General features: G+C 40.3%; 1 protein-coding gene across 3 annotated transcripts in view; it reads left to right on the top strand.

The window, feature by feature from the left end:
- Nucleotides 1–21429, top strand: part of rab27b (RAB27B, member RAS oncogene family) — an 82057-nt gene that overhangs the window by 46198 nt on the left and 14430 nt on the right. For all 3 annotated transcript variants that reach the window (XM_075455211.1, XM_075455213.1, XM_075455212.1), the window contains one exon: nt 19071–19242. In XM_075455211.1, coding sequence (XP_075311326.1) covers nt 19090–19242 — 153 coding nt within the window. In that variant the 5' untranslated portion in view covers nt 19071–19089. The remainder of the gene's footprint in view (nt 1–19070; nt 19243–21429) is intronic.

Raw genomic sequence — 21429 nt, 5'->3', positions numbered from 1 at the left:
TGCATTAAAAGGGGCTCTTTGGGATAAAATTAGGACACAAACGTCTTAATGTGATTAAAAAACAAATCTCTTGATAACGTGCAGGAGTTTGGCTCTAATTGCAATAAACATTGTTGAATGACTATTAGCTTTGACCATTTTATCTTGACATGGGCTACTTGTGCTGTTGTTTATCTTGTGTTATAAACCATATTCCACACTTATATAGCCTCTTTTCACCTTATTAAGGTTCCACAAAGCAGCATTTCTCATCCACACAAGCACACATGACATAAGATTTGAACTTTTCTGTACAATCATACATCTATGAGCGTTTTGGGGTTCCACCTGAGCCCGGCCGCCCCACCACTAAGTTAAACTTATACCTCGGGGCAAAGTAGTTGGCACTAAGACCATTACATGTGAGAGTGTATTTACACTAGAGCTTTTACTACCTCTGTTTAAGTCAAGGAACTTCCTCAAAAAACAGTAGAAGTGTGAGAGTGATGATAAATGCTGCCCCTCCCTGCTCATACATCAGAAACATTTCCTCTTTTGAGATTGATTACAGAGAATTCTTAGGGTAAATATTTGAGTGCGACTACATTTTTGTTATTATTATAGGTTATACAATTGGGTTTAGATTTAGATATACAATGCTACGAGTTAGCATACACCCTTTCCATTTGATTTATTTACATTTAATTACTGTTTTTTCTTTGGTAGGAAACGGGAAAAACTCACTTTGCTCAGCAACTTTATTATGAATCAGCGCTATACGAGTTTGGATCTTAATGTTGTTTTGATTGTAATTGGATTAAATTGGATTTAATTGGAGTTAAGCTATTTAAATAAAGAAAAACTCTCACAAAGGGAACCTGATTGTGGACAGCCTTCTGAGGGACCGCATGCCGTTATTGACCTTTTTCTCTACTTTTATTCACACCACGAATTGTTACGTCCAAGTGATGCAACGGCTGGTGGACGAGTCCATGTATGTCCTAATTAATCCTTTGCATATCAACTTGATAAATCCTGGACTTCACTGAAGTTTTCAAAGGCAACAGATGCCCCCTCCCCCCTTATGATGGGTTCCCGTAGCTTCAAAATGACTTTAAAAACTCAAATTAGCTAAAGGAAACCTCCAACCTGAACATCCTTTTTGTGTTACTGATGCAGAAGTGGGACATTGTGACATTTGGACAACATATAGCTTATTTTAATCAACTTTGAATACTTTTCCTTTGATTTTTGTTCATTTTTACTTCACTCGAGGGTTCAGTTGAAAGTTTTCAAAGAACGAGACGGTGATGCCACCTAAATACTACTTTCTCCTCATGTTCAGGACAAAGAATGAACACTTTAGAAATCATTCACTTATTCTTTCCTCCTTTAACCCCGGTGAACCCAAACGGGGTTGTTGTCTCGGCCAAATTAGCAAGAAGACAAAGCAGATGTTGTGACACAGGTGAGAGGTTAAAAGATTTCCAATTCTCCTTTTTTAATTGGATTATTTCCAAAGGAAAATATCGACTATGACTCCAGAGTTAAACGGATTACTCCTCTATATTGGATGAACAATGACACATCGGTGTCAGTGGTTTGGGAACTAAAAGCGAGGCCGCAAGAGGAAACTTAAGGGTGGAGAGGATGACGTTTTGGAGATATATCCGTGGATGCGTTTCAGGACAGAACCAATTTAGTCGAGGTTCATTTGTCTTTAGAGTGACTGTCGCTTCTGTTTCAGCTATCAGATCAGTTTCTTGTAATTACACGCTGAATCAGGGTAGGTTTTTAATAGATTTTCTGTTTATTTGCACGACTGATATAATTGGGTGTAAAGCACAAGAACAGATTGCTTAACACACCTCAGCCGAATATATAATATTTCATCTATTTTCTGTTGTTTTTGTTCAATCCCACCAATGGTAAAAGCACGGCCGTGTGAGTTCTGCATCTAAATGAGAAGAGACACGGTCAATACTTTTATGACATGTAAATGACTCGACCTCCGTGATGAGAGAATGTAGGATGAGCCACTAAATGTGGTGTAACAGAGACGAGTAATACAATAATATCTTTTATTGTTTATTGTGGATGTATGAGTGAATCCTCGAGGTCATATCATTCTGAACCCAGGAGACACTCGAGAGCACGGAAAACACTCCTGCTGATAATGATGCTGTGTTTCTCCTGTCCTCGGGCACATAGCAGGACCACAAATCCAGTCAGCTGACTGATCACATGACCTATAACTCAATAAGCTATAAAAAAAAAAAAGAGTAGTTTTAAGCAAAATGGGGAAGGGTCTCAGTAGAGTGCAGTACAAAGAAAAATAAGATACAGGTAGAGGAGAAATTAGCTGTCTGATTGATTGATTGATTGATTGATTGATTGGAGGATTAACCACTGGTGAAAAAGGAAACATAGTCTTTTAGTCTTATAGTTTTTTTTCCATCAGATCCAGAGGATTCGTGGCCCCTAAATCTCGATTCATCAGACCAAAGTCTTCCATTTTAAATGAGCTTTGGCCCAGAGAAGATGGTGGTTTCTTCTTGATATGATACAGCTTTAACCTCCATTTGTGAATGGTACAGTGAACTGGTGTTGTTACGGTATCGATACCGGTACCAACATGTATTTCGATACTTTTCCAAATAAAAAGAGAACAAAAAAAAAATTTCATTATTGACTTCATTTTAGTAGAAAATCTTATAACTATAACTATGCATCGGTAAATAAAATCAAATGCCACAAAGACGGGCTTTTCTGATGCACAGACAACACAATTTTTAAAAATAAATAAATAATATAAATAGGCTATTTAAACCAGACAAAGTGATAGCTAATTGCAATGCAGCTTTAATTTTTTTCCAGACTGAAATTGCCCAACAATTTGTGGTCACGTTTTTTTTTTTTTTTATGTAGATCGTTGAAACTTTGCCCATCTTTACTCCTGAGAGACTCTGCCTCTCTCAGGTGCTCTTTTTTTTTATGTCCAATCATGTGCGTGATCTGTTACCAGTTTACCCAGGTTGTTGTTGCAGCTTTTCCCATTTACTTTTCCAGCCAACGTTAAAGTTAAATTCAAGATGAGCTCATGTTTTTCATGAACTTTGAAATTGTCTCTTTGTTTTCTGTGCTCCGTCGCGATCGAAATATTGATTCAGGAGATTTCCAACACTTTCCTTTGGAAATCGTGCTTTGGAAATGACATGCTGTCATTTGTGTTGGAAGTTAAGAGCGATCATTGACGTTTTACTTACAACTTTAGTAGTTTTACCATGTTAAAACTTGTTGTTTCTGTCAGCGGGATCCTTCTGACCAAGTTAAACGTGTGCTCAGACCAATAGTCTTTTCAAACAAATTGATCTTGCTTCACAGCGAGAAGCTTCCTCTTGGGGAGCTCTGCTGTGTGGAGTTTTTTCTCTACAATTGCAAATCATTGAATATATATCGGGGGCATCGTGGGGTTCAGTGTCATCCCCGGGGACTTTTCGACGTGTGGTTGTTTTGGGGATCAAACCAGGGGCCGAGCACCAAATTCTGGGCCCTATGCACAAGCGGTGCCTAAAAAGACCGGAGAAGGCGGACTAAACTATTTCATGCAAGGGGTGAGGGTGCCTGTACTCAGACACTATGGCTGTTTGAAACCGCATACTACATACTTGCAAACTGCGTACTTCCATTCTGCATACTCATCGATCAGACAGTATGCAGAGCGTTTACCCACAATGCATTTCGCTCCTGCCCGAGCCGAAATCAGCCGGCCTGAAGCTGATTACGCTTAAGCTCTAAACTCTGTAAACTTTAGCAACATTTGAAACATTTTCAGGTGAGAAAGTAGTCGTTTAGATCCCCAACGTGTTGAAAACCTGACAAAATACCGGCTGTTTACAATTTTGTTCCCACGAATTAGGCGCTACTAAAGCTAGCCGCAGTGAGCAACGCACTTCCGGTTATTTTCACAAAATAAAATACCCGTTGCCTTTTATCATAGGGAAAGCCATTACGATACAATTGATGCTTTTGTTTTGAAAACAGGAAGTGAACCTACCCTCGTTGTAGCTAGCTTGAAACTGCCGTTTTGACAGGAAATGACGATCGGCGACGTCACGTTACGTTGCATCTTGGGTAGTTTGAGTATGAGTAGTAACCTCATGATGCATACTCAACATTTCGGCTAATCTAGTATGCATCCGGGAACTTCTCGCTTACTCAAACTGGCATACTAACTCAAAAAGTTAGTAGGAGTAGTAGGAGAAGTATGCGGTTTCGAACACAGCCTATATGTAGGATTAGACACTAATCCAATCCATCAGTCAACCAATTTATTTACCCAAAACACTAAATTTACATTAGTTAGCAACATTTACTGTGATCTTTACATGATATTGCCACTCGGGGCCCCGGTAACTCAGTCCCACTTTTCACCCCACTACCCCTGGATCAAACCACCAATCTTTTGGCAATCTTCCTGTTGGAAGACGGCCGCTGCCCCAGCTGAGCTATCCTGGGCAGCGACAGTCTGCACAGGGAACAAAAACTTCTGAAGCAACAATCCCAACAGTATGCTGTGTACAAGTGGAGCGCTGCTAAATGATGTAACCGCGTTAAAGTAAAAGCACCACAGCGATTAAAGTCATGAGGCCAGGATGAGGCACAATCCTCAATTGTGTCTCTCCACGTTGGCGAATTCCAGTGTTCTGACTTGTATTTGATCAGGTTTCCTGTGGCTGGATGTAATGGAATTAAGCTCTCGCTCTTGAGATGTTTAATTTATTTCCATCACGGCACGACTGGAAGAGTTTTGGACTTCGATGACCGTCTTCGGCTCGGTGGACACTCTTCAGAACGACCCCTGGGAGCCTCGCTTGTATTTTCAGCCTCCGTTGCTGCTGCTGTCTTTGCTGTGGGGTTGTTATCTCACAAAGTACCACCAGACAGTTAGCAAATGGAAAATCTTGTATGGCCTGATTATGGTGTGAGCAGCATCACTGCTGTGTTAAAGCAGCTACTCACAGCCAACAGCAGAACATATTGATTTAGACGGAAATGTCACAGGTTTTTCCTGCAGCACTGTAAACACAGTCTGTTCTGCCACTTGTCCTTATTTCTGCATGTTCACACTTTAGATAATCCGTATTATTGGATCTTTAATGATCTCATTCAAATGTGACTTTTAAGCTTAAACCCTTCCTTTACCTTTTTTCTATGCGAGTATCTTCTGCGTTTTAGTTTTGTGGCACAGTTGTTGATGGCAGGTGTTGTATTCATTGCAGTCTGTGCCCTAAGTTAAAGCTAAATAAAAACTAGGGCTGCGCAACGATTAAAATGTTTAATCTAATTAATCACATGATTTCCCTGATTAATCACGATTAATCGCATTTGTACGCAAAATCCAAAAATGAATCCAAAAGTAGCGTATAGCTTTTAGCATTTAGCTTTATTTTAAATGTGCTGCCATATGAATGAAAGTGCCATAACATTTGTTGTGCAAACACACTTTTAACATCAGCATCTTTCTGTAATTTTTATGTAGAAGCCTCGCTCCACTGTCTGTTTCCTTGAATGACTTGCTGCTATCAGTTGTGTGTTTTGCCTTTAAGTGATATTTTAGACTGGAACTACTACGCTGAGAAGACAATTCAACTTGGCAGTGTTTACAGATGACTTTGGTTCTGTCGACTCCGCCGTCTGGAAGAACTTTAACATGAAAATGGCCGAGTAAAAGTTCCGTACCCTTCTCCATGTTTGGTGGATCCGCCGATTACTTTCTTTTCCTGTTCCACAGCAGACAGCAACAGACTTTTACAAAATAAAAGCCTGTGAGCAACAGACTTTTAGAATAATAAAATAAATAATAAAACAGGGCACAGGCGCCCCATGTACAGAGGCTATAGTCCTCGCTGCAGCTGGCCCCGGTTCGAGTCCCGCATCGGACGGCCCTGTGCTGCATGTTGTTCCCCCTCTCTCTCTGCCCCCTGCTTCCTGTCTCGCTGAACTTTCCATTAAAGGCACAAAAGTGCCCAAAATATATATATATTTTTTAAAAAGATAAATAAATAAAACCTGCTTTAATGCGCGATGAAATATTTATTGGCGTTAAATAATCAACGAGTTAACGCAATAATAAGGAGTTAACTCGCCCAGCCCTAAAAAAAAAAAAAAAAAAAAACATTTTAAACATATCTACTTTATATTTGCATGTCGTCTCAAAGTGCACCTGTGCCCAGGTAGAGCCTCACAGAGCTGGCAAAGCTTCAGAAGATAGAAGATATCTGTCCTGCCTCCGTGGTTCTTTCAGATTCATCCTCAGAGGTTACAGAATAGTTTTCTTATTACCTTCATGGAGAGTCAGTGCTGCTCCCCCCCCCCCCCCCCCCCCCCCCCGCCTCCCAGCACTCCTACATTCACGCTGACCTTTCAGATCCAGCTGTGCAAGCTGGCTGTACAGATGTTTGCTGACCTCCTGCTGTCGGATTAAGGAGGCACCGACTACACTGCTGTGGAATAGATGCAGCACACCTGTCGCTCTGAGTCCAGAAACATTGGACTTTTTAACGACCCGAGCATCTCAGAGCTGTCGTGCACCTGTCCTGTATACAGTTACCAAATGTTTTTGACCAGATTTACATGTGCTGTAGGGAGGAAGGCTCGTGTAGCTCTGCAAACAGCCAGAAGTGAAGGTGGAATTTCGTGAAGATTTTCGGAAGATTGCGGCACCAGGAGTCCCTGCTCTGATATTTCTGCTGTCTCATTTTGCTCTTTGTGCCTCACTTGTGGGTCTGAAATGCTGGAAGGTTCTGTGAAATCGGGGGGTAAACCATGTGGATATCTGGGCAAAAAATCGAATAATCAAAGGACAGCCCTTATCCATGTTAGCAGCTATCGATCGCTGACCCCAGGGGAACAGATTGGAAACGACAGCAAAGGGCTTCCACGGAACAGATGGAAAGCAGATTAGGCGTCTGATCTGTTTAAGATGACTCACAGGCCACCGCAGTCAAATGGAAATGTCTCTGCTGATTGTCTGCTGACCTTTTGGATGTAATACATTACAGGAAAACAAATGTTTTTAAACTACAATTTAAAAGGATAACTCAAGTGCAACATGTGGATATCCAGCGGTGTTGCTCATGTTGGTATTAGGGCTGGGCAACGATTAAAATGTTTAATCTAATTAATCACATGATTTCCCTGATTAATAACGATTAATCGCATTTGTACGCAAAATCCAAAAATGAATCCAAAAGTAGTGTATAGCTTTTAGCATTTAGTTTTATTTTAAATGTGCTGCCATATGAATGAAAGTGCCATAACATTTGTTGTGCAAACACACTTTTAACATCAGCATCTTTCTGTAGTTTTTATGTAGAAGCCTCGCTCCACTGTCTGTTTCCTTGAATGACTTGCTGCTATCAGTTGTGTGTTTTGCCTTTAAGTGATATTTCAGACTGGAACTACTACGCTGAGAAGACAATTCAACTTGGCTGTAAATGCAGGAGTTTTAATTTTATTTTGAAATACGTGCTTTTATGTTGAAACAAGTAAAACAGGAAGTAGCGCCGGTTAGCTCCGTGAGCTTCACACCTGTAGCGGTGATGTTACCTGCTAGTTTATCTTTATTTTATTACTCCATGCTTCGTGGCGTTTGCTGTAACTGTGTGAATGTGATGCATTCAACAGACTTTTACAATAATGAAACCTGCGTTAATGCGCGATAAAATATTTATCGGAGTTAAATAATTAACGAGTTAACGCGATAATAACGAGTTAACGCGCCCAGCCCTAGTTGGTATTAACCAAAATGTGTATCACTGACACTTTTATGTCAGTATTTTATTCACGCAAACAACTTTTTTTTGTGTCTCCATTGTATGCAGATAGGATTTTTCATACAATACGTCTCTCCAGGAGATTCAGTTTCCCATAAACTTCAGGGAGGAATCGTGGAAAACAGTGCCCGCTTGCACCGAACCGTTGATGTAATATTAGCACATCATTTGAAGCTTCCCTTCTGAATCAACAACCCACGGCAGTCATATCACAACTTTATCAGGTTACTGATGCTGATGGAACAGTTTGTGGGGCTGCTTGTTCTTATTAAATGGAGCGAACCAGCAAACCTCAGAGTAGGGTTGGCTATAGAGGTCATGTGTTTACTGACGGGCTAGTCTTTTGAATGTTGTACCTCTAATGGAGGTTCCATCCATTTTCTATACCCGCTTAATCCAACTGTCGGGTTGCGGTGGGGCTGGAGTCTATCCCAGCCGTCATTGGGCGAGAGGCAAATGGTACATCCCGGACAGGTCCCCAGTAGGCCTGTAGCGATGCACTAATCTCACGATACAATACGATATTCAGCCAACGATACGATTCGATACACTTACATCATTTTCCGGGGGAAAAAAAGGGACAGTGTGATTTGACATGAATCGTCTCTGATTGGACTGGTGGTCCGACCTTTGAACCGGAAGGAAAACACCGCCAGACAAACGAACATGTCACAAACGTGAGAGCTGTGCACTTTATACAACATTTTTATGAACTAATTTATCACTGTTTTGTATCATGTGACCCCCTGGCATTGTATTGTATTACCTTAATGTTCTGTGTTTTCACTACTTGTAACGTCTGACTTTTCAATAAAGTTTGCTTTAAAAAAAAATAGATACTTTTTTAAACGAAATATCGATATATATCGCAGTATCGATAAAATTGCTCAGCCCTAGTCGCCAGTCCCTCCCAGGGCCACACAGAGACGAACAAAACAAACAACAATGCACGCTCACACTCACTCCGAGGGGCAATTTAGAGACGCCAATTAACTAGGGCTGCAACGATTCGTCAACGTTGTCGACAAAAATCGATAATAGAAATATTCGACAATGAATTCCATTGTCGCCAGACGTGTTTTTCCAACAGAGTGAAGCATCTCACTTAATTACAATCTCTGCCGAGAGTCGCACATGCACTCTGTCGAGCGTTAACGTACACATAAATGGCGGCGTCCAACACGTTAGCGTACCAAAACTTCTAAAGTTTAGGAGTATTTTAGCCTGGATACGACGAATAAAACGATTGCTTGCAAGGTTAGCAAATGCACGAACATTTAAAGAGAAAGCACGTCGGGCAGTTGAACCAAACAGACTCTGACTCGCCTCGGTAAGATTCAAGTAAAACATTCAAGCCAATACGTTTTGTTTTTGATGTACATTTTATAAGCGTTTTTAGATTTTTGTGTGAATCAGCAGCAAAGTTGAATAAAAGATGCATTTTTCATTGAAGTACCCATCTTTCCGGTGTTTATTATCATTTGCCACATAATTAAAGCAACTTCATGCTAAATTTATAATTCATAATTTCAAATTCATAATTATCCGATTAGTCGACTAATCGTTTCAATAGTCTGTGACTAGTCAACTATTAAAATAGTCTTTAGTTGCAGCCCTACAATTAACCCAACATGCATGTTTTTGGGGGGGGTGGGGAAGCCGGACAACCCGGAAAGAACCCACGCATACACAGGGAGAACATGCAAACTCTAAAACCTTATAATGCTGCTGATATTGTGAAATATAGAGAGCAGAAACACGCAGCCAGCTTAAAAAAACAGGGTAGCTCAGACATGAAATGATGCACTTTTACCCCCTGATTGAGCTCATATCAGGTAATATTTGTAGTCAAGAAACCCGTCTATAGGATACAACATATTCTACGTTTATTTTCCTGTTGTTTATGTCAAAGGTCGGCACTGTTGGCTTGCATTTGGTTAACTGTACCCCCGCGTGGGTCGAGAGTTGGACTCCATGCAAGAGGTTTATGATTTACTTTAATCTTGTACGCAGATCTAATTCTGCTACTTTGATGAGCTTTTATAACATTCTTGTGAAAGAGATCTTCTGTTTTGCTGTTTGCACTGGAGTATCGAATCAGAGTGACCATCTAATCCGTCTCATGTGAGACGGATTAATCCTGTGGATGTTGATGAATAATTAACACAAAAACAAAATGCTCCCAATGGTGCCCTCCTGCTTTCAGGCAATCTTGGAGAACACCCAGAGTTTTTCCTGGGATGTGCAAACTGTATTGGCTTTAAAATCTTTTGCTAAATTACATTTAGTGGTTACTTTAAAACGTGTAATTGAAAAGCAGGTAAAACAAGGTTCTTCGTTCATTTGACTGTGAATGCCAGCACAAAAGGGGATGTTTTACTTTAGGCTTTCTGATGTGATGAGAAAGCTTCTAATTTAAAACCCTCACTGAGATTTAGATGAAAATGTATTAGACTGAATTGAATTATTTATTGATTTAATTAAAGGATAAAGGTTGCATTATGTATAAAGATCTAATGAAGCTCAGAGATAAAATACTTTCTTTTCATCAGCAGATAATGAGGAACAGGGAGCAACACAAAGTATTGTCCGTCGTCTGTCTCTCTCCTTTTTACTATTAATCTCCAGCACCGGATAGAAGAATATCGTCTTAATGAAGCAGCAGATCGTTGCCTTTTCCTCCTTGTTGGGGGGGGGAAACAAATCAGTCTTTAACTCGGCAGCTAAAAGATCTGAGGTCTGTGTAAGTTAGCATAACACGGTGCTTCCCAAACGGACTCTGCTGGGCCCCTCTTTGGTACATGAAGAAGAAGAAGAAGTTGAGCTTTTGTCTTTGTGCTCTGGATGTTTTGTCTCCAAGTGGCGTCTTAGCTTGTTCGGCTTCAAGCTGTCACAAGCTGGCGCTTTAAGACAGACGACACACTCCTCATTACCCACCGTTGTGCAGGTGAAAGCCAAAGGCGAGATACGTGTCGTCATACCTTCTTTTCTTTGCTGTAGACGGACCCCCAGTTTGGGAACCACTGGCACAACACATTCAAAATGGATGTATTTTGCCTATTAATTTGCAAGATGTTAGCATGTTTTGGTGCTGTTTTAAACTTCCTCCGTGTGACGTAGCCCCCATCCATGTGGTGTCCAATAGATCCATTGTCCTTTTACACATTGTTAGACTTTAAAGGGATAGTTTGCCTCTTTTGACATGAAGCTGTATGACATCCCATACTAGCAACATCATTTATGAACATTTTCTTACCCCCTGTGAGCCGAGTTCTAGCCTCGTTTTGGTGTTGACGAAGGTAGTCCGGCTAGTTGGCTGAGGTTTAAAAAATATCCCGACTTTCCTGGAGAACGGTTTTGTGATGCAAATGTAATGTAAACCCCAGCCAACTAGCCGGAACTACTAATGTTTATGAACATTGACTTACCCCCTGCTGCGTCCCTCGTTTTGGTGTTGACGAAAGTAGTCCGGCTAGTTGTCCGGGGCCACAAAAATAAAGCGTTTTGCTTCTCAAAACAATATGTATTCAAAAGAGTAATACATTTGCATCACAAAATCGTTCTCCAGGAAAAAGTCAGTCACGCAGTGATACGGAGGGAGAGAAAATAGGGCCAAGCGATTGTGAGGTCTGACTTTTTCCTGGAGAACGATTTTGTGATGCAAATGTATTACTCTTTTGAACGCATATTGTTTTGAGAAGCAAAACGCTTTATTTTTTAAACCCCAGCCAACTAGCCGGAACTACTTTCGTCAACGCCAAAACTAGGCTGGAACTCGGCTCACAGGACGCAGCAGGGGGTAAGAAAATGTTCATAAATGATATTGCTGATATGGGATGTCATACAGCTTCATGTCAAAAGAGGCGAACTATCCCTTTAAAGTCTGACATCCCATACTAGCAATATCGTTTATGAACATTGACTTACCCCCTGCTGCGTCCCTCGTTTTTGCGTTGACGAAAGTAGTCCGGCTAGTTGTCCGAGATGTCATACAGCTTCATGTCAAAAGAGGTGAACTATCCCTTTAAAGGGGATTTGTTGAGAGTTGAGCACATCATTCCTTGGGTTTAACGGGTTTTATGACTTTGATAACTCACTTTATTCATTGAAATTGACTGTCCAAATTTGGTTTAGCTCCCTGCAACCCACAACCACTTTAAGCTTTAAGCTATGTCATTTTTTTTAAAGACCATTTTGAATTGGACATATTCTCTGCAGCCCATTTGCTTCCCTTTTCTTTACATTTTCAGTGGGATTGAGACTTGGACTGTTTGCTGGACATTGAGTTGATGCGTCTTTGAACCGCTTTCCTCTGGCAAGGTGTATTATCATCCTGGAAAATGAGCTCAGTGTCACCAAACCTTTGAACTCATGGAATGAGAAAAGTGTCCAAACCTCAAATGTCTACCTGAGCATTTGCATTTCCCCGGGTCCCCTCTGGGTTTTATTGCAGATTGGTGATTTATCACTGAAAATCACTGCAATCCTCCACGGTCCATGGCTGCTTCTCTTTAGCCCACTGTAACCTTGTTTTCCTCTGGTTAGGTGTTAGTGATGGTTTAAATTAGGCTTTTATGGACTGAAATCCCAAGAACCTTCAGTTGGTTTCTAACAGTTCAGTCCCATTAGTGGTGATTCCATAATCATATTTTTTTTTTGCCAGGGCTTGGGCTTTCCCCTTCGTCTCATTATGTATTTTAGATTTAATGAACACAGAACAGTAACTAGGTGTGTTGTTAGGGCTGCACGGTGCTGAAAAGTGGAAATTACTCTCTGGGTTTGTCGGGAGAATTTATGGTTTACTCTGGAAGCGCAGATTCCTCTGAAGGTAGAACTGATTCATGCTTTTCCATGAACAATTATAACTTGTTGATCATAAATCCAACGCTCAAGAATTAAAAAGATATACTGAGTGTTATCAGGGCACGTTGTGCATCCATTACACAGTTAAGTGCTGTGATAGAGAGCCAACGTGTTTAGTTATACATTTAATGAGTGTTTATTACTGAGCTTTTATTGTTTTATGCTTTAATCCATTTGTGTATGTTACCACCACTATCAATCTACTGTTGATGACGGCTGTTGGTGTGTGAAGTTGCTTCCTGGTTTTGCTTTAGACTCGGATTACCTGAGAACTCGCAAAACTATTGACAGTCCTATCAGGCTTAGCTGTGCCCTATTCATTGCTACTAAGTCAGTGTTGGTACCGTATTTTCCGGACTATAAGTCGCTCTGGTGTATAAGTCGCACCAGTCAAAAAATGCAGAGGAAAAAAACATATATAAGTTGCACTTATGTAGAAATTTATTTCACAAAGTCCAAGACCAAGAACTGACCTTGTTTATGTTGATAATATGATCAGGGGACACGATGTGTTTGGTTACCTGCTTTTCAATGAAACTGTCGACCTTGGCTTGGATCTCTGCCGGCAGTTTTTGACACACTGGTGTCCGTGCTCTGATAAAGAGGCTGTTGCGTTGCGTTGTAGGCTCGCTTACAAAGTCATTGATATTCGTCTCCTTGGGAGGTACCAGGGCGTGGACACGTAACTGTACCGCTGATGAGCCTCTCCCGGCAGTACGTCGTTCAAGCATCCACCCGTGGACTCGTCCCTCCAGCTCTGGCCTCGATTAGCTTTCTTTGTTAGCATTAGCCTAGTGTCCTCTCCTGGCTGTAGATAGCAATGTTTACTCCTCTTTTCATGTCAGTCAGTATACATTTTACATTTAAAAACATGTTAAATTATAAATATTTTGATTTATAAGTCGCAAGATCAGCCAAACTATGAAAAAAGTGCGACTTATACTCCGGAAAACACGCTAACATGCTAACGCTAATATGCTAACGGAGTAAACTCAGAGGGTGAATGTGAATACTGCAACTCCTAAAGTAAGTCACTGATATTTTAGCATTTAGCCCTAACACTGCCTTGCTGGCACATCTAGAGTGGGTGCAAAAAGTCAGTGAGTGAGTTTACTCTCACCATCATGTTTTTATCAGATTGCTCGACGAGCTTGATGAGGTTTTTTTTTTTCTAGAACAGGAAGTCGGTTCTGCTTCACTCTCAGTCATTCCGAAGCCCTGAGGTGGGTCACAAAGATCGAGATATGAGGCAATAGGCTGTTTTGTATTAGATGCCTTAAAGAGCTGCAGTGTCTATATGAGCAAAAACGTTAGTTAAATTGAATAAAAAGATGCAAAAATAACAGTCCAGTGTCTCTATGTGGTCAAAAAAAAGTTTTGAAATGTTTTGCTGCATAAATCCACAAAAACTAAGTTAGAGGCTACAGGCTGTCTATCAGTCTGCTCTTATCTTGCTGATGTGAAGGATAAAGGAAGAGGAAGAGCCGAACAACTTCCTGATCAGCCCTGTGATAATGACACTGATGATGTGTCCTCATCTCTGTGCAGAAAGGCTGACTTCTCATGCCTCCTTTCTCTTTCTGTTTCCCCCTCCTGATCCCTGTGACCACTTGTAACGTCTGCTTCTTGCTTCTTATTGAGAATGTTTCTTCCTTACCTGAATATAACAAGCTGCTGACCAATTATAAGGTTATTACTACTGTTATTACATTACGGTTTCATTTAATCGTCTAACTGAACAGCCCTTCACTAAATCTCATTCCTCTCTCTAAAAGCAGTGAGTTACAGAGATGTATCCTCCACCTCTAAGATTTTTACCCAGAATTTTTTTACAAAAGCTTTTACAGCTTTTATCTCATTAAATAGCCGAAAACATTGGATAAAAGCACTAATATATCTATTTAAATGACCCATATGGGTGCAAATTATGGGACTTTATTTCATGTTTGTCCCTTTTAGGCAGCGGGAAAGAGGTTCCACACATCTTTGCTTTTAAGTTTGCCTTTTGACAATTTCATTGGCGCACTAACCTAATATTTCTTCAGCCTCTCTGTACTCTCTAGTCCTTCACGTAGTCTTCTTTCAGTTTGGTTCTCAGCAAGTAGAGCTTCTTCTGTGGAGGCAACATTTGATAACAAGCCTTAAAGAGCCGCAGGAGTGATGCTAAACAGTGTGTTTTTTTATTTCTAAGTCAGGGTTGCTGCAGATGTTCATTGTCATTATCATTGTTAGCTAAATTTTGAATATGTTGGCTGAACCTTCTTTTAATGCATTCACAACTGTTCCCTAACCATTGGAGCTACAACCTCTGGTATATAAGGGTTAGGGTGCTGGATTGAAACATAAATAAAAACGGTATGCAATGGTTTTAAAATGCATAAACTAATATTTTATTTACGATAGATCATAAAAAAACAAATCAATAATTTAAAGTGAGACATTTTACCATTTCATGAAAAACAGCGGCTCATCGTGAATTTGATGGCAGCAACAAAACGTTGTAACGGGGCAGTGTTTACCGAGCTGTAGTGCTGTGCGATATCACTATATATGTCGTAGTGTGATATAAAAATGTCTACCATACTATATATATTTTATTATTGTTATTAGTTTTGGTTAGTTTTTATTAGAATTGGTATTATTATTGTTGTTGTTAATATACAATCACTGTAAATATTAATAATTTTTTGAGCTACTTGACTAATTTGAATTTCCCCCATTGGGGGATGAATAAAGTATTTTTCTATTCTATTCTATAGCCCTATATTGTTTATATAGTTTTTTTTTTTGCTTTTTTATTGAATTACACGTTGTGTGAAGAATGAATTACGGCTAAATGTAACCGCAGCAGAGCTACCACTTAGCGTTAGCATTTTTACGTCACCCGCAAAGACTCATTTACGGCAGTGCTCAGGGAGCAGAGGCGGAAAGTACGATGGAAAACACAATGGAAACAGAACCTAGGGAGGAATTGGTGCCAATGAGAGGGAACCGGAATTCCATCGTGTGGTTTTGGTTTGGATTTAAAAAGTCAGACGCCGACCAGACGACGCTAATTTGCAAAACGTGCCGCCAACGAGTCGTTACTAGCGATGCGAATACGTCTAATCTGTTCTATCACTTAAAGACACGACATGAAGAAGGCGTGAAGATGCGACAAACTACTTCAAAACCACAAAAGAAGAAAAAAACGCACCAAAGGAGCCTGAACGAATCGTTGACCAAAAGCTTCCCCGATGACGAGTAGAAACCGCCCAATTCAATTCATTTTTATTTATATAGCGCCAAATACAAGTCCAATTCAAGCCAATTGGAATTCAATTAATTGTAATAATTATTTATAAAATAATCCAATTCGTTCATATAATCCAATCACAGATGCCATTGCCATTATATTTATATATATATATATATAAAAAAATGTAAGAAAAAATACTATTTTTGGATATATATCGTTATCGGGATATAAACTTTCTCAACTCAACTTTACTTATAAAGCCCTTTAAAACGAAGTGCTGTACTAACAAAACAAAATATAAGGCATAAAACATAAGAACAATGTAAAATCAATAATAAACAATCACACTATTAAAACAATAAAAAAATAACAGAAACAGAGTCTCTGTTTTTGTCCACATCGCTGTGTAGCATCTCCCCCTCTTATAACAACATCGTGCAAACGTTGCTGGACCTTTTGGAAGAGGAACGTTGTCCCATTTATGTCTGATGCAGGATTCTAGCTGCTCAACAGTTTCTGGGTCGTCTTTGTTGTATTTTGCGTTTCATGATTCGTGATTAGAATTAGAAAAAAAGAGTGCTGACTGAATATGTTCCAGAATAAATGTCAGATTACTATCTTTATTTCAGTCTGACTCGTACATGACATTACTCAGGATTCCTGCTGCGCTGAGATGCAGAGAGATTATTGTGTGCAGGCCACATCTCCTGGAGAAACACTCTGCTTACTGTAATAAATGTTGTACATGCTTTCACCAGCTGACTGAATTAGAGTCTCATGATCCGCTCTCTTGGTATTCCACCTAAAGCAACCAGAAAACAAGTTATGATATCAGCGATCACACTCGAATTCTAAAGATTGTAAACAAAACTTCCAGACGGCATTTTATGTTTAAAGGTAGAACAAGCACAGAGGATTTGTGTTTGACCCTCAGCATGTCAGAATATCTGAGGGGGGGGGGGGTGTGAGTCTATACAAAAGAAGCATAATGTAAAGCACTTTGAGTGCCAAGGTCAGAATAAATGGGTTCTGTGAGCGCGGAAACCGCACAACTGTGAGGGTCCGGGCTCTGGGGAGGATTCATCCCTCCATCAGACCTGCTGCCGCTGATTTTCAGCCCACTTCTTGTGTCCTTTGGCACAGCTCAGCCTTTTCTCCCTGTTTCCCTTCCTTAAGAACGGCTTCCTGACAGCCACCCTTCCATGGAGCCCATTTCTGATGAGGCTTGGGCCAACAGCAGATGGATCAGCTGAAGGTCCAGATGCATCTCTCAGCTCCTGTGTCAGGTCTTTGCTGGATGTTTTCCTCTTTCTTAAGGACATCACTTTCAGATCCTGTTCATCTGCTGTAGATAGTTCTTTAGGCCTGACACTTCTTCTTCTGTCCTCCACTTGTCCAGTTTCCTCAAATGTTTTAAGGACACACTGCACACCATGCTGAGATATGCCAAGTTTTCAGCTAACAGCTCTTTGGGAATCACCTTGTTGCTGCAGAAATCCTGTTTTCTGTCTGTCACACTGTGTTATCTTTGCTGTTTTTCATAGATGGAACAATAGAAATGGGAACAAATGATGTCTTTGTGACAGAGAGTGTGTAAAGATGCAATCTAAAAATGGCTTCTTTGCTAAATTGTCCATAATGTGTGGACACGACACTGGTTCATCGCTTGAGTTTGGAGCCTTTTAAGCCTGAATGACGCCGTGTTAAGTGGCTTCTGAAAATGGTACAAGGACTTATAATGTGGTAAGAAGCAGCCAATGTCCAAAGAAAGCCTGGAAAACTATTGAAAGACCTTCAAAAAGCCTGGAGAACTATTGAAATACCTTCTGAAAGCCTGGAAAACTATTGAAAGACCTTCAGAAAGCCTGGAGAACTATTGAAAGACCTTCTGAAAGCCTGGAAAACTATTGAAAGACCTTCAGAAAGCCTGGAGAACTATTGAAAGACCTTCAGAAAGCCTGGAAAACTATTGAAATACCTTCTGAAAGCCTGGAGAACTATTGAAAGACCTCCAGAAAGCCTGGAAAACTATTGAAAGACCTTCTGAAAGCCTGGAAAACTATTGAAAGACCTTCAGAAAGCCTGGAGAACTATTGAAAGACCTTCAGAAAGCCTGGAGAACTATTGAAAGACCTTCTGAAAGCCTGGAAAACTATTGAAAGACCTTCAGAAAGCCTGGAGAACTATTGAAAGACCTTCTGAAAGCCTGGAAAACTATTGAAAGACCTTCTGAAAGCCTGGAAAACTATTGAAAGACCTTCAGAAAGCCTGGAGAACTATTGAAAGACCTCCAGAAAGCCTGGAAAACTATTGAAAGACCTTCTGAAAGCCTGGAAAACTATTGAAAGACCTCCAGAAAGCCTGGAGAACTATTGAAAGACCTTCTGAAAGCCTGGAGAACTATTGAAAGACCTTCAGAAAGCCTGGAAAACTATTGAAAGACCTTCAGAAAGCCTGGAGAACTATTGAAAGACCTTCAGAAAGCCTGGAGAACTATTGCTCAGGAACACTTGAACATATTACAAAGGCTTAGCTAAATATAAATAAATAAATATTTATTTATTTCAATATACATATTTAATTAATTAATTATTTTATATATATATATATATATATATAAATCTAGGCTAAAAAGCTACTTATTTAGGCTTGCTTTTAATACCCAGTAGTATGATGACACTTTTATCTTATTTGATTTTGCTGTATTTTATTGCTTTTCACTGTTCTTTTATTGTTTTTATTTGTTTTTACTTATTCTTCTTTTTATTCATTACCTGCTGTAAAGCACTTTGGTTACACCGTAAGGATTGTCTGTAAAGGGCTGTATAAATAAAACACATTTACATTTACATATAAAGAAGGTTTCTGCAAAGTACTATTTGAATGGCTCAACAATTTTAACGTATTTGTTATTCAAAGTATTTCACGAGTGGAAGAGTTGAGGCCTATTTTTGTGGTTATTATGAATGGCTGCAGTTTGCACTCTCTGATAATCTCACCCACTCCCTCCCATGATCGTTCTGGTCGGGGCGACCCTGTGATCCCCGCCACCATAACTCTTTTTTCGTTTTCCTCTCTTCCTGTTTCTCACAGAGACTCGGAGACGAGTTGTTTGTCCGTGCCTGACCTCTGTTCTCGGTCTGTTTCTGCAGGTTTATTGCAGTCATCACTATGACTGATGGGGATTATGACTACCTTATAAAGCTCCTTGCCCTGGGGGACTCCGGCGTGGGGAAAACCACATTCCTGTACCGATACACAGACAACAAGTTCAACCCCAAGTTCATCACCACAGTGGGCATCGACTTCAGGGAAAAGAGAGTGGTGAGTCCTCCACACTTTGACAGATCAGGCATCCTCTGCTTAATTCTAAGTTTCCTGATATAGCTTACATGCAGGTGGTTACCATAGTTACTGCGGCGTCTGTCCGAGCCGTTTTTGTGTGAACTTAACGCAGATCTCGGGTCGGGTCAAGATTATCTGATGCTTTCCTGCCTCAGCTGCTGCTGAGGGCTGGGCAACGTTTAAAATGTTTAATCTAATTAATCACATGATTTCCACGATTAATCACGATTAATCGCATTTGTACGCAGAATCCCAAAATGAATCCAAAAGTAGCGTATAGCTTTTAGCATTTAGCTTTATTTTAAATGTGCTGCCATATGAATGAAAGCGCCATAACATTTGTTGTGCAAACACACTTTTAACATCAGCATCGTTCTGTAGTTTTTATGTAGAAGCCTCGCTCCACTGTCTGTTTCCTTGAATGACTTGCTGCTATCAGTTGTGTGTTTTGCCTTTAAGTGATATTTTAGACTGGAACTACTACGCTCAGAAGACAATTCAACTTGGCAGTGTTTACAGATGACTTTGGTTCTGTCGACTCCGCCGTCTGGAAGAACTTTAAAATGAAAATGGCCGAGTAAAAGTTCCGTACCCTTCTCCATGTTTGGTGGATCCGCCGATTACTTTCTTTTCCGGTTCCACAGCAGACAGCAACAGACTTTTACAGAATAAAAGCCTGTGAGCAGCAGACTTTTACAAAATAAAAGCCTGTGAGCAGCAGACTTTTACAAAATAAAAGCCTGTGAGCAACAGGCTTTTACAAAATAAAAGCCTGTGAGCAACAGACTTTTACAATAATAAAATTCATTTAAATTTATTACATTTATTTTAAATTTAAATTAAAAAATGATGCGTTAATGCGCGATAAAATATTTATCGGCGTTAAATAATTAACGAGTTAACGCGATAATAACGAGTTAACTCGCCCAGCCCTAGTTTAAAAATTTTTTTTTTTACTTTCTCATGGAAAAAAAACTTAGTCAGATTAAACTCAGACTAAATAACCCAGAGAGATCTTTTTTCTCATCAGAAGACGGGTTGGGCTTGTGATACACTCGGGTCAATGAGTCAGAACCAAAGATAACATAAGGTTTTGACTGAGTTTAGGCATTTTAATTCAATTCAATTCAGTATTATTATATAGAGCCAAATTACAGCAAATGTCATCTCTTCACTTCAGTAATACAGTCCAACTGGCAGGTGAGAAGCTGCTCCACACACAACACAAATACTGACATAGAGATAGAAGAAGTGCTGGGATGGAAATGGCTGCTTTCCTGGAGGGTTAACACTTGTGGATGTTGGGGAATGTGACAGTCACGCATCCTGACAGGTTGGCAGACGGTCTCATTAAAATCGTTTTAGGCTGACGGGTGATTGATGGGATGCAGGACTCCTTCTTCCTTCTTGTGCCGTATGATTTTGGGACAGTCGAGTAACTGAAAATCTTCACATCAATGGTGGCATCCCCCAAAAAGTTTGTGTGGTTGTTTGTCTCTGTGGGGCCCAGCACCCCCGCGACCCGATTAAGTGGGTATAGAAGATGGGGATGGATGGATGGATGGATGGATGGGGGTCATTAACAGTACTTGAAAGTAAACTTTTACATTCTCTGCATCAGTGAAACACAGAAACACAATTTGTTATTGGCTAAATAAAATAAGTGAGATGGTACGCTTCAGAAACTCTGTTTCAGAAACACTTTTCACTGCTAACAGGAAGCTTAAAGGGATAGTTCGCCTCTTTTGACATGAAGCTGTATGACATCCCATATCAGCAACATCATTTCTGAACATCTTCTTACCCCCTGCTGCGTCCTGTGAGCCGAGTTCCAGCCTCGTTTTGGTGTTGACGAAAGTAGTTCCGGCTAGTTGGCTGGGGTTTAAAAAATAAAGCGTTTTGCTTCTCAAAACAATATGTGTTCAACAGAGTAATACATTTGCATCACAAAATGGTTCTCCAGGAAAAAGTCAGACCTCACAATCGCTTGGCCCTATTTTCTCTCCCTTCGTATCACTGCCTGCTGCCACCTGTCGACAGCTGCGCCTGTTACGGTGTTTACTGCTCGGTCTGCACTTCGGTCTGCACGGTCTACACAGCAGGCAGTGATACGAAGGGAGAGAAAATAGGGCCAAGCGATTGTGAGGTCTGACTTTTTCCTGGAGA

The sequence above is a fragment of the Odontesthes bonariensis genome, chromosome 22 (assembly GCF_027942865.1).
Source record: "Odontesthes bonariensis isolate fOdoBon6 chromosome 22, fOdoBon6.hap1, whole genome shotgun sequence".
Taxonomy (NCBI): domain Eukaryota; kingdom Metazoa; phylum Chordata; class Actinopteri; order Atheriniformes; family Atherinopsidae; genus Odontesthes; species Odontesthes bonariensis.
The sequence above is the reverse complement of the archived record's forward strand: the minus strand, read 5'-3'. Positions and strand labels throughout refer to the sequence as shown.